Genomic DNA, 25,946 nt, shown 5'->3' on the forward strand with positions numbered 1-25,946 from the left:
GCTGGTCACCAGTCGCTCATCAATCCACCTGATCGATCAGTCGATATCCGCAGCAGGCTGCTTTCCAGAACAAAGCCCCGCGAGGCATCGATCCCCCCCACCACCTCCTCCCCTCCTGCACGCGCTCCCTCTTTGCACCACTATTGTCTCGCGCTGTCCCGTTTCCACGGACTCTTGGTGCGAAACGAGGAAAAAGTTCCGACCCAAGCGGAACCGGTTCGGTCCTCCGCGGTCCAGGCCCGGTTCCGTTACTTAAATCCAGATTATTTTCCGGATCAAACACTTGATCCAAACTTCGCAGGACAGTTGACTGTGTTGCCAAGGATACGCGAGTCGGGCCGTAAAGCTGCGAAAAAGCCGCGAAGTAAGAAAAGAGAACCAAAAGGAGTAGAAAACAGTGAAAACAAAGTAGAGAAAAGCAAATAATAACGAGTAAACATCAGACTCGGTTAGTGGCTTCTTTCACAGCCCGTCTGCACCGCTTCGCTCTTTCCATCAACCTGCGAGTCCAGAGGTACGGAGGGGGCGGGGCAACGGAAGCACAGACCAATCAGCATCAGCAACAGTGGTGGGTCCGCCTTCTACTGCAAACCAGCCAATTACAGAGGCTGACGTCACTATACGAGACAAACCAGCCAAAGAGTTGATCAGGAACAAGATGGTTACCCCCCCTCCCCCCCTAAAAAAAAAAAAAAAAAAAGCCGTTTGCAACGTGAAAATAACAAAACTTCATTTCTGAAGGCCGAAAACAACATATTTACCAAACAGTTAAGATTTAATGTAAATAAATACATATTATATGCAAAAACATATTTTTATATATGTTATATTTTATATTGGATTTGTTACTGACAAATTATTATTTTGTGTTGTGTTGTTTACTTTAATCAATTGTTTATAAAACAATTTGATGAATTCAGGTTAAATTTATTTTTATTTCAAGTATTTTATAAATTGTTAATATTAATTGTTAAAGATTTCTCTAAAATATTGTTAAAGGTCAGTTATTAAAAAAATAATTTGTGCTTATCTTTTTTTTTTAATTAGGTAATGTGAACAGATCCTAATTAAAAACGGTAAGGATTTTTTTTTATCTTTTTACCTCACCTGTTAGCATATTAAGAACAATTTTGTTTTCTTGTAAATATATAATCTGATCATTTCTGAAGACATTGTTATCATTTACATTTTTTCTTTTCACTTCTGTTTTTCTCAGAAAGAAAATAATGTTTGACCCGAATGTGTCTGCCTTCTAGGTTTAGTGTTTCTGGCTTTATTATTATATTATCATGCGATTGTTTTAAGCCACCAGTTTCTCTTTCGGGACTAATGAAGATTTTTGCATTTTCTCCAATAAGTTTCCGATGCAGCGTTACAATCAGTTAAACACTGTATATTTTTTATTGTCAACAGAGACAACATACATACACATCACTCTCAAATCTAAAAGAGACCTGCTGCTAATTCAGAACTCTGCTGCTTCAGTCCTCAGTAAAGAGAAAAGCTGGACCATGTCAGTCCAGTTCTGAGGTCTTTAAACAGGCTGTCTGTCCATCAGAGGACTTTAAAGTTCTGCTGCTGTTCTATAAAGCTCTAAACGGTTCAGGACCAAAGTGCATCAGACACCACCTGACCCAGACCCATCAGGTCATATGGATCTGGTCTTTTATCAGTTCCAGAGTCAGAAGCAGACCTGGAGAAGCTGCATTCAGCTTCTATGCTCCACATGTCTGGAAGAAACCCTCAGATCAGCTGGAACATCCAGGCTAAAGATTCTCTTACTCTCAGCTGCATGGAAACAGTCTTTATTTGAAGTTATTTAAAGTTTCTTTTAAGATGAAATTTATCATAATTTTAATTTTCTTTCTCTTTGCTTCCTTGTTATTATTTTCAATTGTGCTTCTTATTTTGTAATGTTTTCTCTCTATAAAGCATTTTCAATTCACCCTGTTGTTGAATCATGCTATACAAATAAACTTGTCTTACCTTTTATTTTTGATGATGTTCAATGTTATCCAGATGATTTGGAAGGCTCCTCAAAGGTTGTTGCAGGTGATTCCTGCACCTGCAAAGTTGTGTCTGCACCACGATACTTGCAAGGAAGTTAATTTAGTTTATCAGTTTTGCTTTTATGTGTTGCTGTGAAGATGATTAAATCAAATTATATAGATTCTTAAGAAGAAAAAGAAAATAATTGTAAAATAAAAAGTTTTATTGGGTTTCCGGCTTTTAAATATAAAAATTCCGTTAAACAAACACCACCGTTTGTTGCAGGTAACCATCTTGCTCTGCATCGACACTCTTTGATTGGTGTTCAAACTGTTTGGAAAGGAAACCAAAGATCAACTCAGATCAAAGGCCAAATGCAAATCAACTGCAACTGATGAGATGAAGTGAAAGAACTGAAGAATTTGCACAAAGTATTTGCACAAAGTAACAAAGATAAAGCTTCAGTAGTCTTTCCTGTCACATTTAAAAGATTTACGAAAAATCAGAGGACGTTTGGAGATGTCAGCTTTTAATCAATCAGCTTGTAATCAGTCCGCTTGTTTACAGTCAGAAACACATAAAACACAAAGTTAGGAAAGCACAAACAAAAAGCATGAAGGACTTTGTGACAAAAAGTTCAACTTTTTGTGCCGAGATGACGCATGGCTTTAATACGCTGTCAAACACTTCCTGGCCACTTCCTGTCACTACATGTAATAAAAAAAAATTATAATAATAAAAAAAAAGATGATTTACGCATTATGATTTATATTGTGGGTAAAATTAGGTTAATAAAAATAAACAACTTTGAAGAGAAAAAAAAAGTTTTAAACTTCTAAACATGTTGGAATTTTTTTATTTAGGAAATTTACCAGACTAAATATTGATAAAATGTGTTTACAGTCTGTGTATTAAGGTTATTTCCAGTTTTACAAGGATACAACGATGAACGGCTGATTGGAAAAAAAAATAAAAATCTAATGTTCTTTATGGGGCGTAATGGTTTTTTTAAAAAATTTATTTATCTACAGCTGAAAAACTTGATCTAGACCACATAGATCTGGAATTCTGACTGGTCTGAGCAGGATCCAAAAACGTCCACTTCTCCGAGTCCAGGGACGTCAACGCCGCCTCTGGATCTCTGGACCAAGTTACCACGTGGGTCAGTAAATCTGAAGTGACCTGAAAGTAACTCTGCATTGTGAGGGTTTCCATGGTAACCCCTGCTCATGTGGTTCTGGATGCAGGTCAGTCTGAGGGATCAGAGATCACCTTCCCAAAAACAACACACCTGAATCAGATGAAAAGTTCTGCACAAACACGTGAACGACCCGCTGATTCAAAGCAGGAAACATCTAAAACCTGCAGGAGCTTCCAATCATCACTCTGTAATATCTAAATAAATACAGAGAAAATGGTTAAAAAGAAGCAAAAACTAACAAACATGATTAATCAATTGAATAAATGATCTTTTATCATCAATATGGAACAATGTAACTGACTAAATACACTTAAAAGAAAGGAAATGAGTCAAAAAATAAAATTAAAAAAAGAAAAAAAACTGTTTCAGACAAATTAGGTTCCTAATTTTAATAAAATGAACTTAAAACCTTTTAAAGAAAGTTTTAGGCCTAAATTGTTCAGATTTTATAGTTATTAACTCAGTGAAGCAGCAATAAAAGAAAAGTTAGTTTTATTTTCTGCAAACAGAAAGTTGTGACGGGCAGCAGGAGGCGGAGCAGAGCTCTGAAGCTGCAGCAGGAAATCTGCTTGTTAATGGAACAGAAAAGATTATTTCTGCTCCTGCTCTGCAGTTTGTCACGTTTAACACGTTTATCAAAACATAAAAACACATTTTAAAAGAACTTAAACCCCGTTGGCGTCTGCAGGAGAAGCAACGAGCAGGACGTCATGTGACCCGACCCAAAACCAACCAAAGGAAGAAAAGGCAACAGCCAATCCCTTTCCATCAATCATCTATTTATTTATTGTGAATATCAAAACACAAAAAGGCAGTTTGTCTCAAAAAGAAGAAGAAGAAGTGATGTCTGAAGTGGCTTCAATTAACTTTACATTCAATAGTTAATTCCACTGAAGCCCCGCCTCCTCGTTCTCCCGGACCAATAGCAGGGAGGGTTACAGGAGGCGGGGCAGTGAAAGCTGTGATCCTATTGGTGCTTCTGAGCTTCATAAATCTATGTTCAATATTACAAATATATAAAGGCTCTACACAGCGGTGACAGTGATCAGGTGTCTACTTCAGGTCATTATAATACTCACCGTAGTCAAAGACGGGCGCGCACACACACACGCGAACACACACACACTCTCTCTTACACACACACACACACACATACACACACACACACACACTAAATATCCAACAAGTTCAGCAACGTCCACAAACACCACGACAAAAACTCCAGCTGGTCTTCAGCTCAGAGGTCTACAGGTGTGATCAGACGGGAGGTCAAGTGCTGCGTCCTTCGTTCTGGAGGGGTCAGTTGGTCGGGGTCCGGTCGGGGTCCGGTCCGGTGGGCCCCGTACAGGAGGAAGAAGTCGTCAGCAGTCAATGCACCGTGGTGATGTGGTCCTTCCAGGCGTCTCCGCGCCTCATTTTCATGTTTTCTCGTCTGATCTTGTTTCTGATTCCAAATCAATCGTTTCCATCGATTCGCATTTAAATATAATCACAACGTTCCAGATGATCTCAGAATAAAAAGACACAAAGAATCAAAACATCTCCGTGATCCATGATCCAGAAGCCGTTCAGTTCCAGTTCCATGTCAGGAAAACCAGTTCCTACCAGACCTGCCAGAACTGGTGGGGAGATTACAGGAACTAAACTAACCAGTACTTCGTTTTAATCCAGTTGTTGAGCAAATTTCACCAAACAGAAACAGGTTCGTCCAGATCAGCTGCTGGTTAGCAGGTTACCAGCTGGTTATCGGCTGGTTATCAGTTGGTGGTCAGCTGGTTACCAGCTGGTTATCAGTTGGTGGTCAGCTGGTTACCAGCTGGTTATCAGTTGGTGGTCAGCTGGTTATCGGCTGGTGGTCATACAGGCTGCGTTCCTCATTATTTTAATGAACATAGCTGTGTTTATTAAAACCAAGTGAGGTCAAGTCAGTCTTCAGACCAGTTTTGTTTCTTTCCAGTAAAACATGGAGAGCATCAGACTGGTTTCCAGTAAAACCAGTCTGATTAATGGGGGTGAAACTCAACATGGCGGCGTTAACAAACACCGACTTTTCTAAACTCAGCTGCAGGAATATAAGACGGTATGTGGAGGTGAGCTGGAAATACGCCACCAGGACTTTCAGACTGCTGGTGACTAACCAGTAACTCCAGTTCGCCCACCAGTAACATCGACGCCTCGTCGTCCTGATTTCACCACTATATATATATATATATATATATATATATATTTATAATTTGATGATATTTTTAGTAAAACTTAAATTTAATCTCAGATTGTTCAGATTTATACTTTAATAACGATATTTTTTCCTTCATAAAATTCACTTTTATGAAGGAAATCATTTCTTGTAAAGTTATCGCTCTTTAGTCCTGTGAATGACTTGATCCTCACTAAAACGACAACCTGATGTTCATGTGAGGAAGAGAGGTGACACACCAGCTGAGAGACGGCCATCAGCCTGAGCAGGTGTGTGTGTGTGTGTGTGTGTGTGTGTGTGTGTGTGCGTGCTAGCGCAGCCAGGAGCTGGGAACCCACTGCGGCTCAGTGTCCAGCTTGTTGATGAGGCGCAGCAGCTCGTCGTAAGCTTTGTCCTGATCCGTGTTGACAATGATGGAGTCGAACAGGTGACCGCAGCTCTGCTCCATCTCCCGGGCTTTCTCGATGATGTCCCTCAACTCCTCAGGCTGCAAACAAACAAATAAAGGTTTCAGAGACGTAAACACAGCCGGTGGAACCAGAGAGGGAATGAGGACGGTGGGAACCTTGGGGTTCTTGTTGTCTTTCGCCAGCAGAGCTCGGAGTCGTTCCTGGGAGGGCGGAGCGATGAAGATGATGTACGGCTTCAGGTCCGAACTCCTCAGCACCTTCAGAGCCTGAACACACAGACGCACATTAAACACACACACACACACACACTCTGGCAGTCCTGCTTGAAGGTGGATGCAGCTTGGCGAGCGTCACACACCTGCGTGTGCAGACAGAGCACACAGATTTTTCCAGTGTTGATGACCTGCCTCACAGAGTCCGTGCTGGTCCCGTACAGGTTCTTCTCAAACTCCCCGGACTCGATCAGCTTCCCTGAGAACGCACAAGATGGTTGGTCACCTCACAGACATCGCAGCACATCCGGCGTTTCAACTGGGTTTGGTTTGGCTGCTGATGCTTCGTAGATTCATTCAGCAGTTCCTGCACGCTAGCGTTGTTGCTACGCTGCATGTTAGCATTGCTGCTACGCTGCGGGTTAGCATTGCTGCTACGCTGCACGTTAGCATTGCTGCTACACTGCATGATAGCATTGCTGCTACACTGCATGATAGCATTGTTGCTACACTACACATTAGTGTTGCAGCTATGCTGCATGTTAGCATTGTTGCTACACTGCATGTTAGCATTGTTGCTACACTGCATGTTAGTATTGTTGCTACACTGCATGTTAGCATTGTTGCTACGTTACACGTTAGTGTTGCGGCTATGTGGCATGTTAGCATTGTTGCTACGCTGCATGCTAGCATTGTTGCTATTCTGCACGTTAGCGTTGCTGCTACGATGCACGTTAGCATTGCTGCTACGCTGCATGTTAGCACTGCTGCTACACTGCATGTTAGCATTGTCGGTACGCTACACATTAGTGTTGCTGCTACACTGCATGTTAGCATTGTTGCTACGTTGCATGTTAGCATTGTTGCTACGCTGCACTCCAGCATTGTTGCTATGCTACCCGTTAGCATCATTGCTATGCGGCACATTAGCATTGTTGCTATGCTGCACGTTAGCATCATTGCTACGCTACACATTAGCATCGTTGCTACGCTACACGTTAGCATCGTTGCTACGCTACACGTTAGCATCGTTGCTACACTGCATGTTAGCATTGCTGCTATGCTGCATGCTACCGTTGTTGCTTCATGGCGTCTGCAAACATCTTCTGTACGATCATGATGTCAGAAATTATACGGATGCAGAAACAGGAGACAATCAGACACGAATCTGTCTGGATAAACGAGTCGAGGCTTCTAAAATCACCAGAAAGTTACAAAAACTTCTAACTGCAACTGGTGGAAACTGTCATCATAGTAAAAAAAAAAATTTCTGACGCGTCTCATAAAAACTTTGATGTTTTATCCTGTAAAGATTAAGATAAACATGTAATTTAGTGAAAAACTGAGCCGTGACTGATTCCCAGTAAAGCTCTACAGGAGAGGTCTGGAAGCGGCCCAGACCAAACCCAGATTTAAACCTACAGAGATCAGTTCAGATGCTTCATGTCCCGCCAGGAGGACAGAGACTCTGACAGGAAGACGAGGATAAACTGTCCAAATCCAGGCTGAATACCTCTGGAAATGAAACATTTCTGTGTTTTAAGCGTCTGTCTGTGTCTCTGGAGACGCGAGGAGAAAGAGGAGGAGGAGGAGGAGGAGGAGGAGGAGGAGGAGGAGGCGCACCGAGTGGGAGGTAATGTTCTCGGTGCAGCAACACACAGAGTCTCCATATAAACTATTTAGCACTTTTTAAATGGAGAAAAACCAGTTAGGTACATCACCATGATGCATCTGATGCAGCATGAAACAGTAAAATCATGATTGAAACCCTCCTGCAGGCTGCAGCGCCACCTATGTATACATAAATAGCTCATTCTAAGCCGTCATTTGTACATGACCGTGAATAAACGTCAGTAAAATACGTATTTATGAAAGTGATTATTGATTTTTGCCAATACAATGGTAAATTAGCGACACTGTAGCTTCAAACTTTTATTCCAGGAACAGAAAAGACGTGGACTTTTTACTGAGTGGAGTCCTGCAGTCTTACCAGCTGCCAGCTCGGCTTCGAAGGTCTGGCGGGAAACAAAGTGGTAGTCTCGACCGCTCTGCTCACCATCTCGTCGACTCCGTGTGGTGTCTACGGAAACCGGGACATAAAAGAAAGAAAGAGATCAATGAAAGAACAGGTGATTAAAAACTGTCCATGTGATGGATGTTTTCTTACGAGGTACGGCTCCAGCAAAACGATCCGGTTGGTTGTTGAGAAGTCTCTGTCTCAGCTCCGCCTGCCCACAACTGTTTGGACCAATCAGTGCGATCGGCCGCTTCCTATTGGCTGGCTGGTGATACAGAGCCATCTCCTCATAGGTCAGAATTTCTTCATCCAGATCTAAATAAACAAAGAAGATATAATTACATCCTAATAATTTTAATATCATATGACATCATGTGAGATCATATCACCACAGAACAAGACATGATACAACAATGTAACATAACTTAATTAACTTAACTTTACTTAACATATCTTTCTGACTTATACTATAAATACACTATTCACAAAAAGTTAGGGATATTCAGCTTTTGGGTGAAATTTCACAACAAGCCTAAAATGCATTCAAACCTGTACAGGTGAACTTAATATGATCTTCTCTAAGCTTCTAAATGCACATGTCCAACTGTTAAATGTTTCAATAAATTTTGCACAAGTTGCTGTTCTCTAACAAGGAGCTTAACGGCAAAAATCACGGCAGGTGTGTGATCCTTGAATTGACCAATAAATGTCCTGGTTCAATTAGAGCTGGTGTTTAAACAGTTGTCCTCATCATGCTGTTCACATTTTGACATCATGAGACCAAGACGACACCTAACAATGGAACAACAGTCCCTTGCCATTGCGATGCTTCAAACAGGACGTTCTCAGACAGAAGTGGCCACTGAGCTTGGAGTGTCACAGAGTGTCATCAGCAGGTTGCAACAGAGATATGGAGAGACTGGAAGAGTCACAGAAAGGCCTAGAAGTGGACGTCCTTTGGCCACATCCCGTGCTGATGACCGCTACATTGTGAACACTGCCCTGAGAAACCGGATGATGAATGCCACTCAACTCCAGGCACGTTTAAGAGAGGTGAGAGGCACCCAAGTGTCACGTCAGACCATTCCAAACCGTTTCCATCAGCGTGGTCTGCGTGCTAGACGACCTGCACGGGTACCTGACCACACCACCAGGCACAGGCATCATCGTCTTGCATGGGCCAGGGAGCATTTACGCTGGACGAGGAACCAGTGGGCCTCAGTGCTGTTCTCTGATGAAAGTCGATTCACACCGAGCAGAAATGATGTTGGAGACGTCAGGGAGAGCGCTATGCATCAGCCACTGTTGTCACCAGGCCAGCTTTTGGTGGTGGCGGTGTTACAGTGTGGGCAGGGGTGTCCACTTGGTACAGAACTGCCCTACACTTTGTGAATGGTACAGCGACAAGCCCATACTACCTGAATAACATCATTAATCCAGTGATTGTGCCCCTACATGAACAGCACAGGCCTAATTTCATCTTCATGGACGACAATGCTCCTGCTCATCGAGGCCGCATCATCAGGGAACGGCTGTTGGAGACTGGTGTACCTCAAATGGAACGGCCTGCACTCTCTCCAGACCTGAATCCCATTGAAAACCTGTGGGATCAGCTGAGCCGTCGTGTAGAGGCTCGAAACCCTGCACCCCAGAACCTCAATGACCTGAGGGCTGCCCTTCAAGAAGAGTGGGATGCCATGCCTCAGCAGGCAATAAGTTGCCTTGTGAACAGCATGAGACGTCGTTGTCAAGCTGTAATTGATGCTCAAGGGCACATGACCAGATATTGAGACGTTCACATTTTTTGTTGTGGTGTAACTACCATTGTTGTTACCTTTTGTGTTGAATTTGAGATGAGGAAATCAGTAGTGCATCCTTCTACTTAAATGTCTTACTTTTATGATATTATATCACTGTAGCATGAACATATTGCATTTTCCATAAATTTCACCTGAAAGCCAAATATCCCTAACTTTTTGTGAGTAATGTATGATATATTTACATAATAATCTTCAGTAATTTTTTTACCAAAACATAATAATAATAACAATAATAATAATAAAAAACAAAGAATATATATTTAAAACCTAATAATTATAATATGATATGACATCATGTAAGATTATTTCACCACAAAACAAGACATGGTACAAAAATGTAACGTAACATAGGGTGACGTGAACATGAACGAAACATATCTTTCTGACTATATATATATATATATATATATATATATATATATATATATATATATATATATATATATGTGTGTGTGTGTGTGTGTGTGTGTGTGTGTGTGTGTGTATATATATATATATTTTTTTTTTTTTACCAAAACCTAATGATTATAATTCAAGTAAAGCATTATATGATCCACTTTAGTCCAATTTATAATAACCAAGTTAATATTAACTAATTCATAAAGCATAATTACCTGGCAAAGCAAATATTTAAGAAACTGATAATATTTTATTCTTTTTGTTTAGCAGCTCCAGATCCATAACTCTGATTGGTCATCTGATACTAAATTCACCTATTTCACATCAACACCTACAGATCGAACAGATCTAAACAACCGCCATCCTTTTTAATTTATTTAGGTATAAATAAATAAACTGCAAATGTACTTGTCAGGTTTTCTGTTGTTTCAGGAGAACATGGTCATGATGTCAAATAAAAGATGTCAAATAAAATGAAACTAACACGAACAGAAACAAAGACTTGGCGACTGAGTTTACCAAAGATGAAGATCATTTCAAACCTTTTCTTGCCATGAAACGGCCATTTTTCCGACCCTTTGCAAACTCCTCTTCTGTCCTTTTCAGCTGTTAACAATCACCTACAGGTTTAGCTACGTACCGGTCGTCTGCGCCGGTCATGGCGAGCGACATGACGACCTTCGTTTTGACCCACAGCTGGTTTTAACGGGCATTTTAACCCACGGTGGCGCGGGACATACCTTCATTCCGGTGGCCGTTGTACAGCAGCTTCTTTCTCTTCCTCTTGTTCTTCTTGGCGCACCACAGCTTCCCTGTGAACACAACATCTGGAGCTCAGCGTGTGTTTACCGAGTTACAGCCTTTAAGCCGGTGGTTCCACACTCAGAACAAGCTGGTCTGCAGTGGGTCGGACCAGCGAAACAATAACCTGTAAATAATAATAATAAACTCCCCATTTTCCTCTTTGTTTCAGTAAAAACGAGAACAAGAACTTCATCAAGCCGATTACATTTAATGAGCTTTTCTTTTAGAAAACTCTTATTTTCATATATTTACATGTTTTTGTTACACTTTTACTCATGTTTTACATTTTCCCTCTAAATATTTAGAAATATAAATATTTATAACATTTTCTAAAAATCGTAAACTCTTAAAACTGTATTTTTATATATATCTATGAAATTCACTAATATGATATATTTTCATATATATTTGGTAAATTTTAAAATAATTGTTATTACCTTAATGTACCTTAAATATATTTTAGATCTTGGAAAGATATTTCTTTTTATTACAGTATATTTACTTGTACATTTTTACCTATATTTTGGTTGATTTCTAATTTCATTAACATATTTATTTACATGTTTTACTTGAATTTGATATTTTCATTCTATATAAAAATTGAAATGTATATTCTTAGAAATTATTAAAATAGACTTGTGCAAAAAAATTATTTATTTATTAATAAAACAGTTTAATCTGAAACAGTTTAATAAATGTTGTCAACTGTATGTATTAATATTTTTACTTCAATTTTTGTTTAACATTTTTTTTTATATTTGACTATTACATTTTTTGACAACTTTTTAAGTGATCATTTTTATATGTTTTCAAAATAAAATCAATGTTATTAATTTCATGCATTCATTCATTCATTTTCCGAACCGCTTATTCCAATTCAGGGTCGCGGGGAAGCTGGAGCCTATCCCAGCTGGCTTTGGGCGACAGGCAGGGTACAGCCTGGACAGCTCGCCAGTCCATCGCAGGGCCACACACAGAGAGACGAACAACCACACTCATGCTCACACTCATTCCTAGGGGCAATTTAGAGTAACCAATCAACCTATCATGCATGTCTTTGGATGGTGGGAGGAAGCCGGAGTACCTGGAGAGAACCCACGCATACATGGGGAGAACATGCAAACTCCACACAGAAAGGCCACTGACCAAAGCAGCCAAGGATCTAACCAGCGACCTTCTTGCTGTGAGGCCACAGTGCTAACCACTGCGCCACCGTGCAGCCCTGTTATTAATTTAATATTTATTAAATATATCGTTTTGTATAAATATTTTTGATAATTTTTTATTATATCACCAGATTTGATTTATTCTCATATTTATATATTTACATCACAGATCAGTATTTCACATCATAATTAGAATAAATTTTCAACATCTGTAGGTTTATTTGATTTCAACTTTTTATTTTTATTGTTCCACTACACATCAGTTATGTGTTTTGTGTAATTTTTTTCCCGTGTACCCTCTGCCGTGTCTCCAGGTACCCGTCGGGGTACGTGGAGCCTGGTTGGGAAACATCGGTTTATTAACAGTGTAGTTATGGTGTGACTGACCAGACTTCTCCGGTTCTTTGTCTTCTTCTATGGTCTGTTTCATGGCTTCTCTCTGCTGCTGGAAACTTTTCCCTGCAGGGAAAAAGAACAGATTATCAGGGAAACCAGGACTTTTTAAGTGTTAGTGTCTCTAACGCTGATTGTCAAGCTTTCTGAACATCCAGGATGTTTACTCTAAACCTGCATTCAGGTTGGTAACGAGTCCACTTTAGACGGGGAGAGAGGACCGCAGTCAGAAAAACAACTCCTGCTGATTTCTTTCATTATAAATCAGCAATAAGCCAAGTCGTGTCATCCTGTGAATGTTCAGCAAACACCACCAGCAGTACCTGGAACCAGTCCAGCCAGTGGCTGGTTGTCCTCATCCCCGTCCCTGTACGCTTGCCACCAGTTGGGATCAGACTGGCTGATGATGTGGAGAATGTCTCCTTTCTGGAAGGATAATCCCAGCTCTCTGCATGGCACGTACGGGTCATCGGAGGGGTCATAGTCGAAGTGTGCCTTCACATGGATCTGATGAGGAAGAGACGACACAGTCAGGAGGATTTCTAACCGCGATGCTGCTCGGCGTGACGACTTAATGCTCCATTTAATGCAGGAAAATCAGCATTTAACCAGCATTTTGCTATTTAAAGCCAATGTTTTTGTTGATTTTAAACAAAAGAGTGAAGATGTGAGTTCTTACCACAGTTTCTTTGACAGGAGGAGGTTTGCTTTGAGAGCTGGGTATCAAGACGAAGGTCAGGATGCCGTGCATGTCGGCCTGTTTCACACAAACACACAAATGTAACAGCACAGCTACAATGTTGTTCCTGACAAAAGTGCTAAAATCTGAAGGTTACGGCTCAGAAAAGCGTGTAAAATACTCACCAGGATGTCAAAGACTTGGTTGACGTCTTTCCCTCTGATCTCGATGCCGTTGATCTCTAAGATTTCATCTCCTTCTGACAGAAGTCCGCTGCGTTCGGCTGCTCCACCGCGGACGATGCGACTGACCACGACGCTCTCCATTTCATTACGAACAGTCGCTCCCTACAGGACAGACAACAGGACCGTTACCTGTAAGCAGGGCTCTCTGACCTACAGTCCAGGCAGACCTGCAGGATGAATCTGGTCAATGTGAAAATTACAATCTGATTTCCAATTCATCCAGCTATCCATCTTTCTGATTCAATAGGTGTGACTTTAGTTTGTATGATGAGGCGAGTTCAGTTCAGACAGGATGACGAAAAGCTGCTAATTACAGCGCTGATGTAACTTAGTTAGTAACATGTACATCTGTGTACATCAGTGTGATCGGTGGATCAGGAAATTGTGCACCAACAAACATTCTGCAATTAAATCTGTTAATTTTTTAATATAAATTTTTCTGTCACCAACACATTAAAGTCTCACCCCTAATATGCATGTATGTATATATATATATATATATATATATATATATATATATATATATATATATATATACGCGTGTATGTATGTCTGTGTGTAATATATATATATATATTACACACAGACATACATATAGATTACACACACATATATATGTATGTATGTATGTATGTGTGTGTATATATATTTATATATATATATATAGATAACTAAAACATGTATAAAATAAGTGAAAGAAATAGGTGAATGTGTAAATTATTTTTCTCCAAAAATTTAAATTTGCTGTTAAAGAGCGAGTTCCTCAAATGTAAGCATCATGACTATTCACGTGAATTTTTATGATATGAGGAAAAATTTGGAGTTTTGTTATCTATACTTTATTTATTTCTATTTAAAGGTCCAGCCAACCTGGCATGAAGCTGTGCTGTATGTGATTTCTGATCTGAAATGAGTTACCAGTGTCATAAAATATCCTGGAAAAATGTGGAGAAATGAGTGTTTATTCAACGTTTTGTATAAAACACCCACTGCAGTCAGAGGGGCCGGAAATACTCACCTGGACCTGCAGGTGGCCATTCATGGAAAAACATTCCTACTTGTACAAGCTAAACTGAAGCTGTTGGGGTGAAATGTCTGTGGTTCTCAGGGATGAGCGGCAGCGTGTGCAGGTGCTGCATCTGACTCACCAGAGGAATGTCTCGGGCCTTCTCTATGCGAACTATCTTGACAGTCTCTCCTCCCCACTGGGTCAGGGTTTCACCTTGGGAAGGCTGCGACTCTGGCTGCATTTCCTTCTCCGCGATGCTGTCGTGGGCCAGAAGCAATGACTGCGAAACAAACAGCTGCGCTCAGTCACACACTCTGGGAAAATACTGGGTTCTGCTTCTTCATTTAGTAAAAACAAGATGTGTGTTGATACATCTCCATTTAGGATGAGCAATTTGAAGCTGAATGCCTCAATAAAGTTAGACTGAACTAGAAAAAGAAAACAATGCAACCTGTAGTGCCCCCTTGTGGTGTCTCCACACAGCCTGGTTTATTCACTTTAAGCTAGTTTATGGAAACAAGTCCACAAATCAGGAGATTAAGACTTCATATGTTAAAAAAAAAAAAAAAAAAAGGACTTATCTTGACATTTTTCATAAATTGGGTTCAAAATGGGTTAATTTGAAGAAGAAAAGCCAGTAAAAGTGTGTGTGAGTGCACACCTGAATGTGTGTGTCCGCCAGCAAGCTGTTCAGTTCAAGACCTTCTTTACTTTGACACGACTGTGTGAGATTCCTGACCTGAAACCAAACATGAGATCACATCGTATCACATCGCACTGCATCACATCGCACTGCATTACATCACATCGGTGGCATTTAAAAAAAAATAAAACAAACTTTAACTTTGTTTAGCACTAAAAGCAGCTGTTGTTTCTGTTAAAGGTAAACACAAACCAGACAAGTTCATTCAAGTATAAATATTTGTTTTAAAAATTAGCTTTTTAACATATTTATTTTATATCTATTTTATTCATTGCATTTTTTATTTGTTTATTCACATATTTTTAATTAATTTATAAAAAAAAAAAGTTTTACATAAAAGTCCTTTTACATAATGGTTTAATATTTTTTCAAATAAAAATGTGTTATTTCAAATAATAATAAGAGTAATAATTATCACAATATTAGTAATAAAAACGAATAAAATATGTAATGAAATAAAAAATTAAGTAACTCTCTCACCAAGGCTAAATATTGTTGAAACTGCACTTATTTTTCTCCAGAAATTTGACTTCTTTCATGAGGATATCTCATGAAACATAAACATCTTTGGACTTCCTTGCAGTCAAGTAGAGAAAAAAAAAAACCCACTTTTCATTGCTTAAGCTGTTAATTTTCTGACCCAACCGGCTGGAGTCCAGATTGTTCTGAATGTGGAACTGAACTAAAATATAAACTCCACTCTTGGTTTAGGAGGTGCTGAGCTAAACTTTCAATTCAATTTCAATTCAACTTTATTTATATAGCGTCAAATCACGGCAATGCCATCTCAAGACGCTTTACAGACAGAGGGGAAAACATAATGAAGGCCAATTCATAACAGCCTATATAAGGAAACCAACAGATTGAGTTGAGTCCAACTCAATCTCCCATCCTGAGCAAGCACACTGGCAACAGTGGGAAGGAAAAAGAAGAAACAAGAAGTCTGCTCGTGAAACTGCTGTGAAGAGCTTGTAGAAAACAAAAACCAACATGGCTAAAATACTTAAAAAGTTAAGAAAGTTAAAATGTAAACTTGAAGAGTCGTCTCCATCTGCTTATTTTAAAGGCAGACACTGAAGCTGAGCTACAGATAATTAAAACAATCAAGTCTGCTGCGGATGTTTTTATCTCTCCAATCTTTTCCACTTCATGACCAGTGACAAAGGAGCATGTTGCGAGGAGTGCAGCGTGAACATAAGCTCTTCTTTTTGCAGCCAAACGTGCAGCAAGGGGCAGAGATGCCGACATGCAGCAGAAATAACGTTCTGCTCATGATGACATTCCACTCAAATGAAATGTCTTCCGTTCAGAGGCAGAAAAATGACCTCAGCTCTAATCGTACCGCTTCTCAGATTTTAGAAAGAAAATCAAACTTTGTTTTCATGTATTGGAAGCATTCGGCGCGACATTGTGTGTGTTTGTGTGCGTACTGTAAACACTGATGTTTCAGCTCTAATTGATGCCGAACAGAGCCGCTCTGTTTCAAACCTCGTTATGACTCAGCACTCGCTGTCCTCAGCTGTCACAGCCAAACAAGAGACATGAACTTTCTAAATAAAAGCAGTGTGGATGCGTTACCTCCATGGCCAGCGGGAGCGCCTGCTGTGTGTGCGGGTATGGCGGAGAGGGTCGGTGCATGCTGGACGCCACGGCATTATGGATCTTCAGAGCTGACTGGAAGTCAGACTGAAGGGGAAGAAAAAAGACAGTCAGAAAAAACACAAGAACTTCTAATAATGTTACACAAATAAAAGCATCAAAAGCAAACAATGAGTTAAAATAAAAACACGGAATAAGCAGGACAGAGTCAACAATAATGAATAAAATTAATAATTAAATTGAAAAATAAAACCATCTCAGCACTGGTTAAAAATGCCAAAAATGATTGAATAAAAGGATATGAAATTAAATGAAGTTGAAATCAGGCTGAAACGGTGAGATTTTTCCAGCTTTAAAGACAGCTGTCAATCTTCCAGGAGTGGACGTCCCAGCAAGTACAGGAGCAAAAACAACCCAGTAGCCACATCTCAGACTCTCCATGCTTCAGTCAAACGTTAAAGTTCACGATAATCCAGTTAGAAAAACACTGAACCAGTCTGGCTTGTTGGGAAGGGACACAATACGGCAGCACGGTTCTCCTGAACAAACCACCAGACCAAACGGGACATGTTTGGTCAGAATGTAGGAAAAAACCAAACACAGCTTATCAGCACCAACGCCTCATAGCAACCGCCAGCACGGCGGTGGAGGGATGATGGTTTGGGCTCGTTCTGCAGCTACACGACCTGAAAGCCTTGCAGTCACTGACTGAACCATGAGCTCCTCTGTATGGATGCGCAAAATCCTACCATTCTCCACAATATCGGTAGACACCAGAAGAAAATGTAAATGACATCGCGTGACATCGCATTACCGACGCGATGATGTCATTTCACTGGACTTCATCACATGCTGCTCAGGCAAGCTGAAGAACAAGTGAACAAGGAAACGTGTCAAAGCAAAGCAGAGATGAACACGGCTGGACAACGTTGCATCACAAAAGCAATAAACAAAAACGATTCTGATTAAAATAAAATGCTTTGATCAGATCAGATATTTTTCTCACATCTTCGTCCTTCTGCCACTTCAGATGCTACGTACAGGAAATAACTGGACCCGCCGCCACCGCTGGCCACTGCTGCTAATGCAACGACCAGCTGAATTTCCTTCACCCCTCAAACTGCACAAAACCTAAATATCGGAACAAAGAACTAGAAAATAAACTACATTTAATAAAAACCTCTCAGATATCCCGAAAATATTTCACACTGTCATGTGATGCTTTTTCAGATGTGTTTATATAGAAGTACATCGCAAAAAGTGTGATAGAAACACTTTTATTACATTTACACGTCACCAGATGCAATGTGCATGGTCATGTGACCAGTTCATTTCAGGTAAAGATGGCGCTGGGTGTACGGACAGAGGAGGAGAAGGAAATCTTTTTAAATATTAAAAAGGGAAATATAACCAATAGCCTTGATGCCAAACAACCACAAGTTTTACAAGGAATTAGAAAGAGAGAAGGGCTTGGAAAAGCTGTAGAAAATCCCAGAAAACACCACCTGATACCTGCCAAAAGCCAAAATTCTCATGAAATCTCATCTCGGACAAGATTTAACGAGAATTAATGTTTATCCGCAAAACACCATTCAGCGGAAACGCCTGCAAATGGTCAAACTGTCAAAATGTCGCTTTTATTCAGCAAAAAACTCACGGAAACGCTTCTGTTGTCGCTGTATTTATCAAGTATTCAGACCCTTCCAGAGACGCTTTCAAAAAATATAAGTAGCAACAGATCTCACATGCATGTAAGATAAAAGTGAGTGACTTCAGGAGGAGCTACAGGCTAATACAAAGCAAACCACCACAGTAGTCATGGCAGCGGCTTTATCTAGCTGTACACCTGCCTGTAACGCCTACCTACCCCTACTAATCTGGATACCAAGGCCCTCATGTGCAAAGCCATCTGAATGACAGCTACAGGTAGGCTGAAACTGCTCCATGTAACAGGACAATGATCCTAAACACAGATCTACAACAGAATCAAGGTGATGTGGTGGGACCAGCAGAAAGCTGCAGAAACCAAACCTCAATGCCCTGAAGCAACATCAGAAATAAGAGCGGACCAGGATTCCTCCACAGCCATGTGAGATGTGATAGCATCATCCAGGAAACCATGACTGGAATGTGTACAAGGTGCTGGACCATGAGCTGGAAGCAGTTTTCCCCACACAGAGTCTGGCTTGTTTCAGGACATCCTGTTCCTGACAGAGTCGTGTGTCGTTCATATGAGCTTTTTACTTCATTTCAGGAGCTGAAGAGGACCAGATCATTCATTTTGTTTCAAAAAAGTGCTTCAAGCTGAGAGCAGAGGGGTTCTTTCAGCTGTAGTTGTTGACCTTGTCATTTATTTTAGAGGTTATTTAAGTGGTTTTAACTTTATGATCTCTTTATTTTTGGTTGTGAGACTTCATTTGGCTGTATGGTTTCCTTTGACCTGTTCGTCTTGTTTTGTTTTGTCTGTTAATCTTTATTTAAATCACTGGGGCCTCCTGCCAGGTCATCATCAGACCAAATAAGAAGTTGTTCTCAACTGATTATACCTGCTTTAAATGAAGGTTAAATAAAGAAATTATTCATGTTACCTTGTTCAGTAGTGCGAGGACCAGTTCTACATCATTCTGACTCTGCTGGTCAGGCAGGAAGCCTCGAACCTGCTTCAGCGACAGCAGCAACTCCTCCAACTCTGCAGGAACATTAAACCAAAACACAAAACGACAACCTCAGAGTCTGGCTTCCTTTACTGATTAGCTAGGCTGCCACCATAGACTGTATAAAAAAGATGGGTGGAGCCTCCGTGATGTCACCCGTAGGTTTCTAAAGAGCTGAATTGAAGCTCGGTGGGCGGTTCCTACCATCACCATCTTGGCAGGGGCATGTATGTCGTCTCGCCCGGAAAATACAATATGGGCAAAGAGGTGGAGCTGAGAGGGGGGCTGTGAGCATCATGGTGGATGATTGACATCGAGCGAACTCCGAGCTTTCTGTAGCTAAGAGCTAACCCGGAGACAACAGGAGCTAACCAGCTAACGGAGGTAAGCGGGCTAAAGCTAAGGCTAAAAACCGCGGTTGTTCTACGTTCTTCTGACTTGAAGTGGGAGATCGGGTACCTATCAATCAAAAGGACACGCCCCTAAATATGCCGAACTTCGATATTAAATTACTTTTAAACGGGCGAGTTAGAAAAAAATTCACTCCCCCCACAGTTGTCATGAAGGTAAACCTGACCTATTAAACCTAAAATGGATTTTTGAACCAGGCTGTAAACTAGGGGTGTGATGATATGCTTTTTTTTTTTTTTTTTTTTTTGTAAATATATTTTATTGAATTTTAATATAACAAAACAAAACAACACAAATGAAAAAATAAATACAAAACATAACACTGAACGATGAGCAGTCTGAGCAATATTTAAAAAAAAACAAAAATATCACAAAAATAGAAAAAATAAATACCTCCATCTGTCACAAACGTAACATCACATATTCATTTAGATAGACCCAAAGCACTCCACTTCAGGCCTGTACCTCTCCGAAGGACACCGCTCAAGTCTCCGGGTAAGTAGTCCAAGAAGGGACGCCATAAATAAAAAAAACGGTCATCATTACCATTCAACTTTGCACTCAGTCTTTCCATAGGTAAAACTTGAAAAATTTCTTTATACCACTGAGTAACAGTTGGTGGTTTATCTTTTATCCAATTGAATAAAATACACTTCCGTGCTAAAAATAAAAGCTTATTTACTAACATAAATTGTTTTCTATCTGCAAACTTATTAGAAGACGGCAGCCCCAAAAGAAACTGACCCGGGTCTTTGCAGATTCTTCTCTTCAATATAGCACTTATTTCTTTTGTTACACAAGTCCAATACTTCGATATCTTTGGACAGCTCCATAGACAATGTAAATACGTCCCATCAGTAATTTTACATTTAGTACATAAGGGGGACCTTAGTGAGTCTATCTTGTTCAGGAAGACCGGAGTCCTGTGCTGCCTATGTAATATTTTATACTGAATTTCTTTGTATTTATTGCTAAGAAATAATGAATGAGTAAATCGAATACAATCTTTCCAGTCAGTCTCATCATAGTGGCACTGAAGATCCTCCTCCCATCGATCAATCAACTTTCCAAGATGATGTCCAGCATATTCCTGTAAATTTGCACACGACTGCTTAATGATGGACTTCTTCACATTAAGATCCAGTATAAATTTCTCGATGGGTCCTGGCAACATTGTTCCTTGAGTAAGTCCAAAATTTACTTGAACAAAATGTCTAATTTGTAAATATGCAAAAAAGTCCTTTTGAGAAATACCATATTTACTCTGTACCTGTACAAAAGACAAAAGGATATTACCTTCAAATAAGTCACCAACTACTCTTATTCCAGCACTGTACCATCTTTGAAAAACAGCACTTTTAACCCCTGGGGGAAAATCAATATTATTCATTAAAGGTGTCAAGTAATAGAGGTTGGAAATATAAGATGTATGTTTATTCATATCTCGCCAAACTTTTATAGTATTGTAAATCAACACATTAGTCTGTGTTACCGTCTTCTTTCTCATAAGTTCACTTATTAATGAATAGGGAGTACACGCCCATGATTCAAGGGGATTTCCTTTTCCCTTCAAATAAGCATGTACCCAGTCATGGAGAATTCTACAATGACAAGACCAGTTGTAATACATAATATTAGGAAGAGCGAGTCCACCCCCATCTTTGGGTAACTGCAAAGTTTTAAAACTTAATCTGGGCTTTTTCCCTCTCCATATAAATTTTGACAAATCCCTCTCAATATCCTTTATCACCTTTTTTGTTAAATATATTGGAAGCATTTGTAAAGGGTATAGAAGACGTGGTAACACATTCATTTTAATTAAATTTATCCTGCCCATCCAGGACACTGGGAGCTCCGCCCATCTAGTGAGATCTCCTTTAACTTTCTTATGAACCACCTCAAAATTTTTCCTAAGAATAGTCCTAATATTTGGCGAAATATGAATACCTAAATATATGAACCCAGTGTCAGACCAAGAAGATGGGAAATTATCAATCTTGTTACAATTTCCTAATGGCATGGCAATTGTTTTATCAAAATTAACTTTATAACCTGAAAGAGACCCAAATGATTTTATAACTGACATTACAGCTGAAACAGACTTCTCAGGATTAGTGATAAACAGCAAAACATCGTCAGCATATAACACAATTTTATATTCAGACCCTCCAATTTGGTATCCAGAAATGGAACTATGACTTCGAATGGCCTCAGCCAAAGGCTCAATTGCCAATGCAAAAATTAATGGAGAAATCGGGTCCCCTTGGCGCGTGGATCTACTCAGTTTAAACTCAGTCGATTTAATACCATTTACAATAACACAAGCTTTGGGAGAATTATATAACAACTTAATTAGGGCAATAAAGCCGTCCCCCAGACCAAATTTCTCCATAACTGCAAATAAATATGGCCACTCCACACGGTCAAACGCTTTTTCAGCGTCAAGCGATATGACCAGACCTTTTGTTTTAGTGACGTTGGAGTATTCAATGATGTTCATGAGCTTTCGCATATTACTAAATGAGAGTCGATTTTTAATAAACCCTGTTTGCTCCGACCTGATGAGGGTTGGTAAATATTTCTCTAATCTTCTTGATAATATTTTTGAGAAAACCTTGCTATCTACATTTATCAAACTAATTGGACGATATGAGCTACACTGATCTGCTGGTTTACCTTTTTTTAATATTAAAGAGATATTTGCTGAGTACAATGTAGTAGGGAAGGTGCCCAATCCTGCCGCATGCCGGTACATATTTAGAAGCGGTTGAACAAGTTGGTCTTGGAAAGTCTTGTAAAACTCGGGACCATATCCGTCAGGCCCACCTACTTTTCCACTTTGAAGAGATTTTATTGCATTAATCACTTCTTCTTTTGTTATTGGCCCTCCAAGGGCAGCCTGATCCTCATCTGTTAAAGAAGGCAAATTGAGAGTTTCCAAGAACTTAGAAGTAGCATTTGGTGATATTGATGTCTCTGATGAATATATTTTCTGATAAAAATGTTCCATTATTTTGACTAACTTTGTACTTTCATAGTGAGTTTGACCATTCTCATCTTTCAAGGATGATATAGCTTGAATGTCTTGTCTGCCTGCTGCCAACCGTGCCGTCCTGGTTTATCTCCCATTTCAAAGAATCTGTGTCTAGCATAAAAAACACTGGCCTCAGCTTTCTGAGTCAACAAATGATTCAAAGCTGAGCGAGTGGCCTCAACCTTTTTGTGCAGAACCACTGTAAAACCGGCCTTAAGTTGAGTTTCCAACCTGAGTAACTCCTGTTCTAACTCTAATTGTTGTTGGATTGCCTCCTTTTTTCTAGCTGTACTGTAAGAAATTATGGCTCCCCTTAAAAAGGCCTTCAGCGCCTCCCAGAGGATAGATGGGTTTGTACTGTCATTATCATTAGTGGACAAAAACAGTTCAATTTGGTCTCTAATAAATGTTACAAATAATGGGCTGTTTAAAAGTGATGGATTGAGACGCCAGTTACGTGATATTAGTTGTGGTTGAGGTGGCAATACCAGCATATGAACATCTGCATGATCTGAAAGTACCCTCGTACCAATGTCACATACCTGAACTCTATCCAGAACCGACCTAGAAGCAAAAAAGTAATCTATGCGAGAGAAGCTACAGTGTGGATTTGGATAAAACGTATAATCTTTTTCAAGTGGATGAATAGCTCTCCACACATCAATCAATTGCAAATCAGAGCATAATGCCTTAGTTGCCTCTCTCATTCTACACATTGAACTTCTTGCTGGAGGACTTTGATCCATCTTAGCATCCATAGTGCAATTAAAGTCACCTGCAAGAATACTAAATGCGATCATAAAAGAAGAACTCACAGCAAGAAGTTTAGAATAAAAGTCTTTTAAATAAACATTTGGGGCATAAATACAGCCAATCAAAATATTTTCCCCATACAAATAACCTCTGATGATAACATAAATACCTTCAGTGTCTGTCACAGTCTTTTCTAAGGTAAATGGTGTGTTTTTATTAATTAATATTGCAACTCCTCTCTTACTACTTGAAAAAGATGAATAATATACTTGTCCAACCCATTCTCTTTTAAGCTTTTTGTGTTCCTCATCAGTGAGGTGGGTTTCTTGTAAAAGGGCGATATTAACCTTCTCTTTCTTAAACCAACTTAATATTTTTTTCCGTTTTACCGCATTATTTATTCCTTTAACATTCAAAGAAATATACTTAGTTGTACTCATAAGAAAAAAGTAAAACTAAACATTTATGCAACACAATGGAGGGAAAAAACACATAACACTCATAATCTGCATTAAAATACAGAAAACCTTGCTCAGACTTGCTCAAACCAGAACAGAAAAGAACAAAAGAAAGAAAAAGAGAAAAAGAAAAAAAAAGCCTGGGCGAAAACAACATATATATATCAATAAAAAGATCAAAACACCCAAGCATGAGAGGTATAACAGTCCTCTGGAGAAACAGTTCAAGACTCTCCGGTCTGGGAGGAATCACCACCTGTTGTGAGCGCACATTCCAAGGCAGACTCCGCACGGCACTCTCATACTCCCGATCAAACTTTCAGTTCAAAACGTAAAAGCTACCTTATACTGTAATGAAGGTAAACAACGAACAGATGATATGCTTTTGTCCCAGTTCGATTTGATTCCAATTTTTTGGGTGCGATTCTCACAATTCTCCGATATTACTGACTTTTGTAGATTAAAAACAAAAAAATGTACAAAACTTTTTTTTTTTTTGCTCGTCATTTTTCTTCATTTCAATGAGGAAAAAGCAACACAGTAGCCAAACCATCATTATGCTGCTATAATGCTCAAGAAAACAAGTAAAAAAGATCAATAAAAACAATAAAAATGACAAAAATTTTATAGTGGATTAATTTTTATTTATTTTGATTAAAAAAAAAAAAATTTTAAATTAAAAAAAAAAACAAAACTTTTTTTTAAACAAAAAAAATCGATTTTAAAATTGTGAAGAAAAAATCCTGATGTCCAATTTTGCTGTGAACATGTTTATTGTTGCTGTAAAAATGTTTATTTCTGCTGTAAACATGTTTATTGTTGCTGTAAAAATGTTTACTTCTGCTGTAAACATGTTTATTTTTGCTGTAAACATGTTTATTTCTGCTGTGAAGTTGGTCTTTTTAACATGGGAGTCTATGGGGATTCGCTCTGTTTTGCAGCCCCTAGTGGATGAAGGGGGAACTGCAGTTTTATACACTTCCGCGTCGGCTTCACTTCACCGTCCATCTTTCATATACGGTCTACATTGATGTGTTTGAGACCTTCCTCATTAGGACTAACACTATGTGTGTGTGTCCCTGTGTGTGTGTCGGCGTTACCACCCGACAAACAGAGTTTTAATTAAGTGGCCCTGTAGAGCCTCTCATCTGTTGCTCTCCCTCCCTGAGGAATTCCCTCCCTGATGGCAGAAATTTCTTCTCGCATTCCTTTTCTTCACCCAGACTCTTCACTCTCTTTTCATTAACATCCCTCCCTTTTCCACCTCTTCTTCCCTCACAGGTCGTCAGAGAAACAACCCGCTCGTTGTGTTGTGTGTTCTGTGTGTGTGTGCTTTACCCAGCAGTGCATGCGTGTGCTGGCTGCCGAGCGACAGCTGGTCTTGTCCATGTGTGTCTTGAAGGAATGTGGGGTTGTCGATGCCGATGTGGGGATTCTGGGAGAGCTTCCTGAGTCTCAGCGAGGTGTTCAAGTCCAGCTGTCGACCTTCTTCCTCTCTGCGACGTCGAAGGTCCTCCTGACACAGACACAGTGGTTTTCTTTTTAGCTTACCAGTTTTTTCATGTTGCTTTTACTGCTGGAACAAAACAGTTTCCCAGTCTGTTATCAATGAAGGATCTACATGCATTTCTTTCTTCTTAGATACTGATCTATCATCATCTATTCCATCATCCATCCATCCCCTTCTCTCATTTATCCCTCCATCTATTTCCATATAAATGATCATTTTCCCCTAAACAGGAGAAATGGGCTGCATCTATTCCAACATTAGCTTTACTTTAATTCCTTGCATA

At 39.6% G+C, this 25,946-nt stretch overlaps 1 protein-coding gene across 3 annotated transcripts in view; it reads right to left on the reverse strand.

The window, feature by feature from the left end:
* Nucleotides 1–4,006: 4,006 nt before the first annotated feature.
* The window catches only part of pals1a (protein associated with LIN7 1, MAGUK p55 family member a), a 39,878-nt gene continuing 17,938 nt past the window's right edge, over nucleotides 4,007–25,946 (reverse strand). For all 3 annotated transcript variants that reach the window (XM_079262607.1, XM_079262608.1, XM_079262609.1), the window contains 15 exons: nucleotides 25,492–25,669; nucleotides 19,432–19,532; nucleotides 16,823–16,930; nucleotides 15,203–15,280; nucleotides 14,681–14,821; nucleotides 13,473–13,634; nucleotides 13,288–13,365; nucleotides 12,932–13,115; nucleotides 12,603–12,674; nucleotides 10,986–11,057; nucleotides 8,177–8,341; nucleotides 8,000–8,089; nucleotides 6,156–6,268; nucleotides 5,953–6,063; nucleotides 4,007–5,874 (listed from right to left, as the gene is read on the reverse strand). In XM_079262607.1, the coding sequence (XP_079118733.1) occupies nucleotides 5,698–5,874; nucleotides 5,953–6,063; nucleotides 6,156–6,268; nucleotides 8,000–8,089; nucleotides 8,177–8,341; nucleotides 10,986–11,057; nucleotides 12,603–12,674; nucleotides 12,932–13,115; nucleotides 13,288–13,365; nucleotides 13,473–13,634; nucleotides 14,681–14,821; nucleotides 15,203–15,280; nucleotides 16,823–16,930; nucleotides 19,432–19,532; nucleotides 25,492–25,669 (1,830 nt within the window). In that variant the 3' untranslated portion in view covers nucleotides 4,007–5,697. The remainder of the gene's footprint in view (nucleotides 5,875–5,952; nucleotides 6,064–6,155; nucleotides 6,269–7,999; nucleotides 8,090–8,176; nucleotides 8,342–10,985; nucleotides 11,058–12,602; nucleotides 12,675–12,931; nucleotides 13,116–13,287; nucleotides 13,366–13,472; nucleotides 13,635–14,680; nucleotides 14,822–15,202; nucleotides 15,281–16,822; nucleotides 16,931–19,431; nucleotides 19,533–25,491; nucleotides 25,670–25,946) is intronic.

This window comes from Telmatherina bonti (genome assembly GCF_933228915.1).
Source record: "Telmatherina bonti genome assembly, chromosome: 22".
NCBI lineage: Eukaryota > Metazoa > Chordata > Actinopteri > Atheriniformes > Telmatherinidae > Telmatherina > Telmatherina bonti.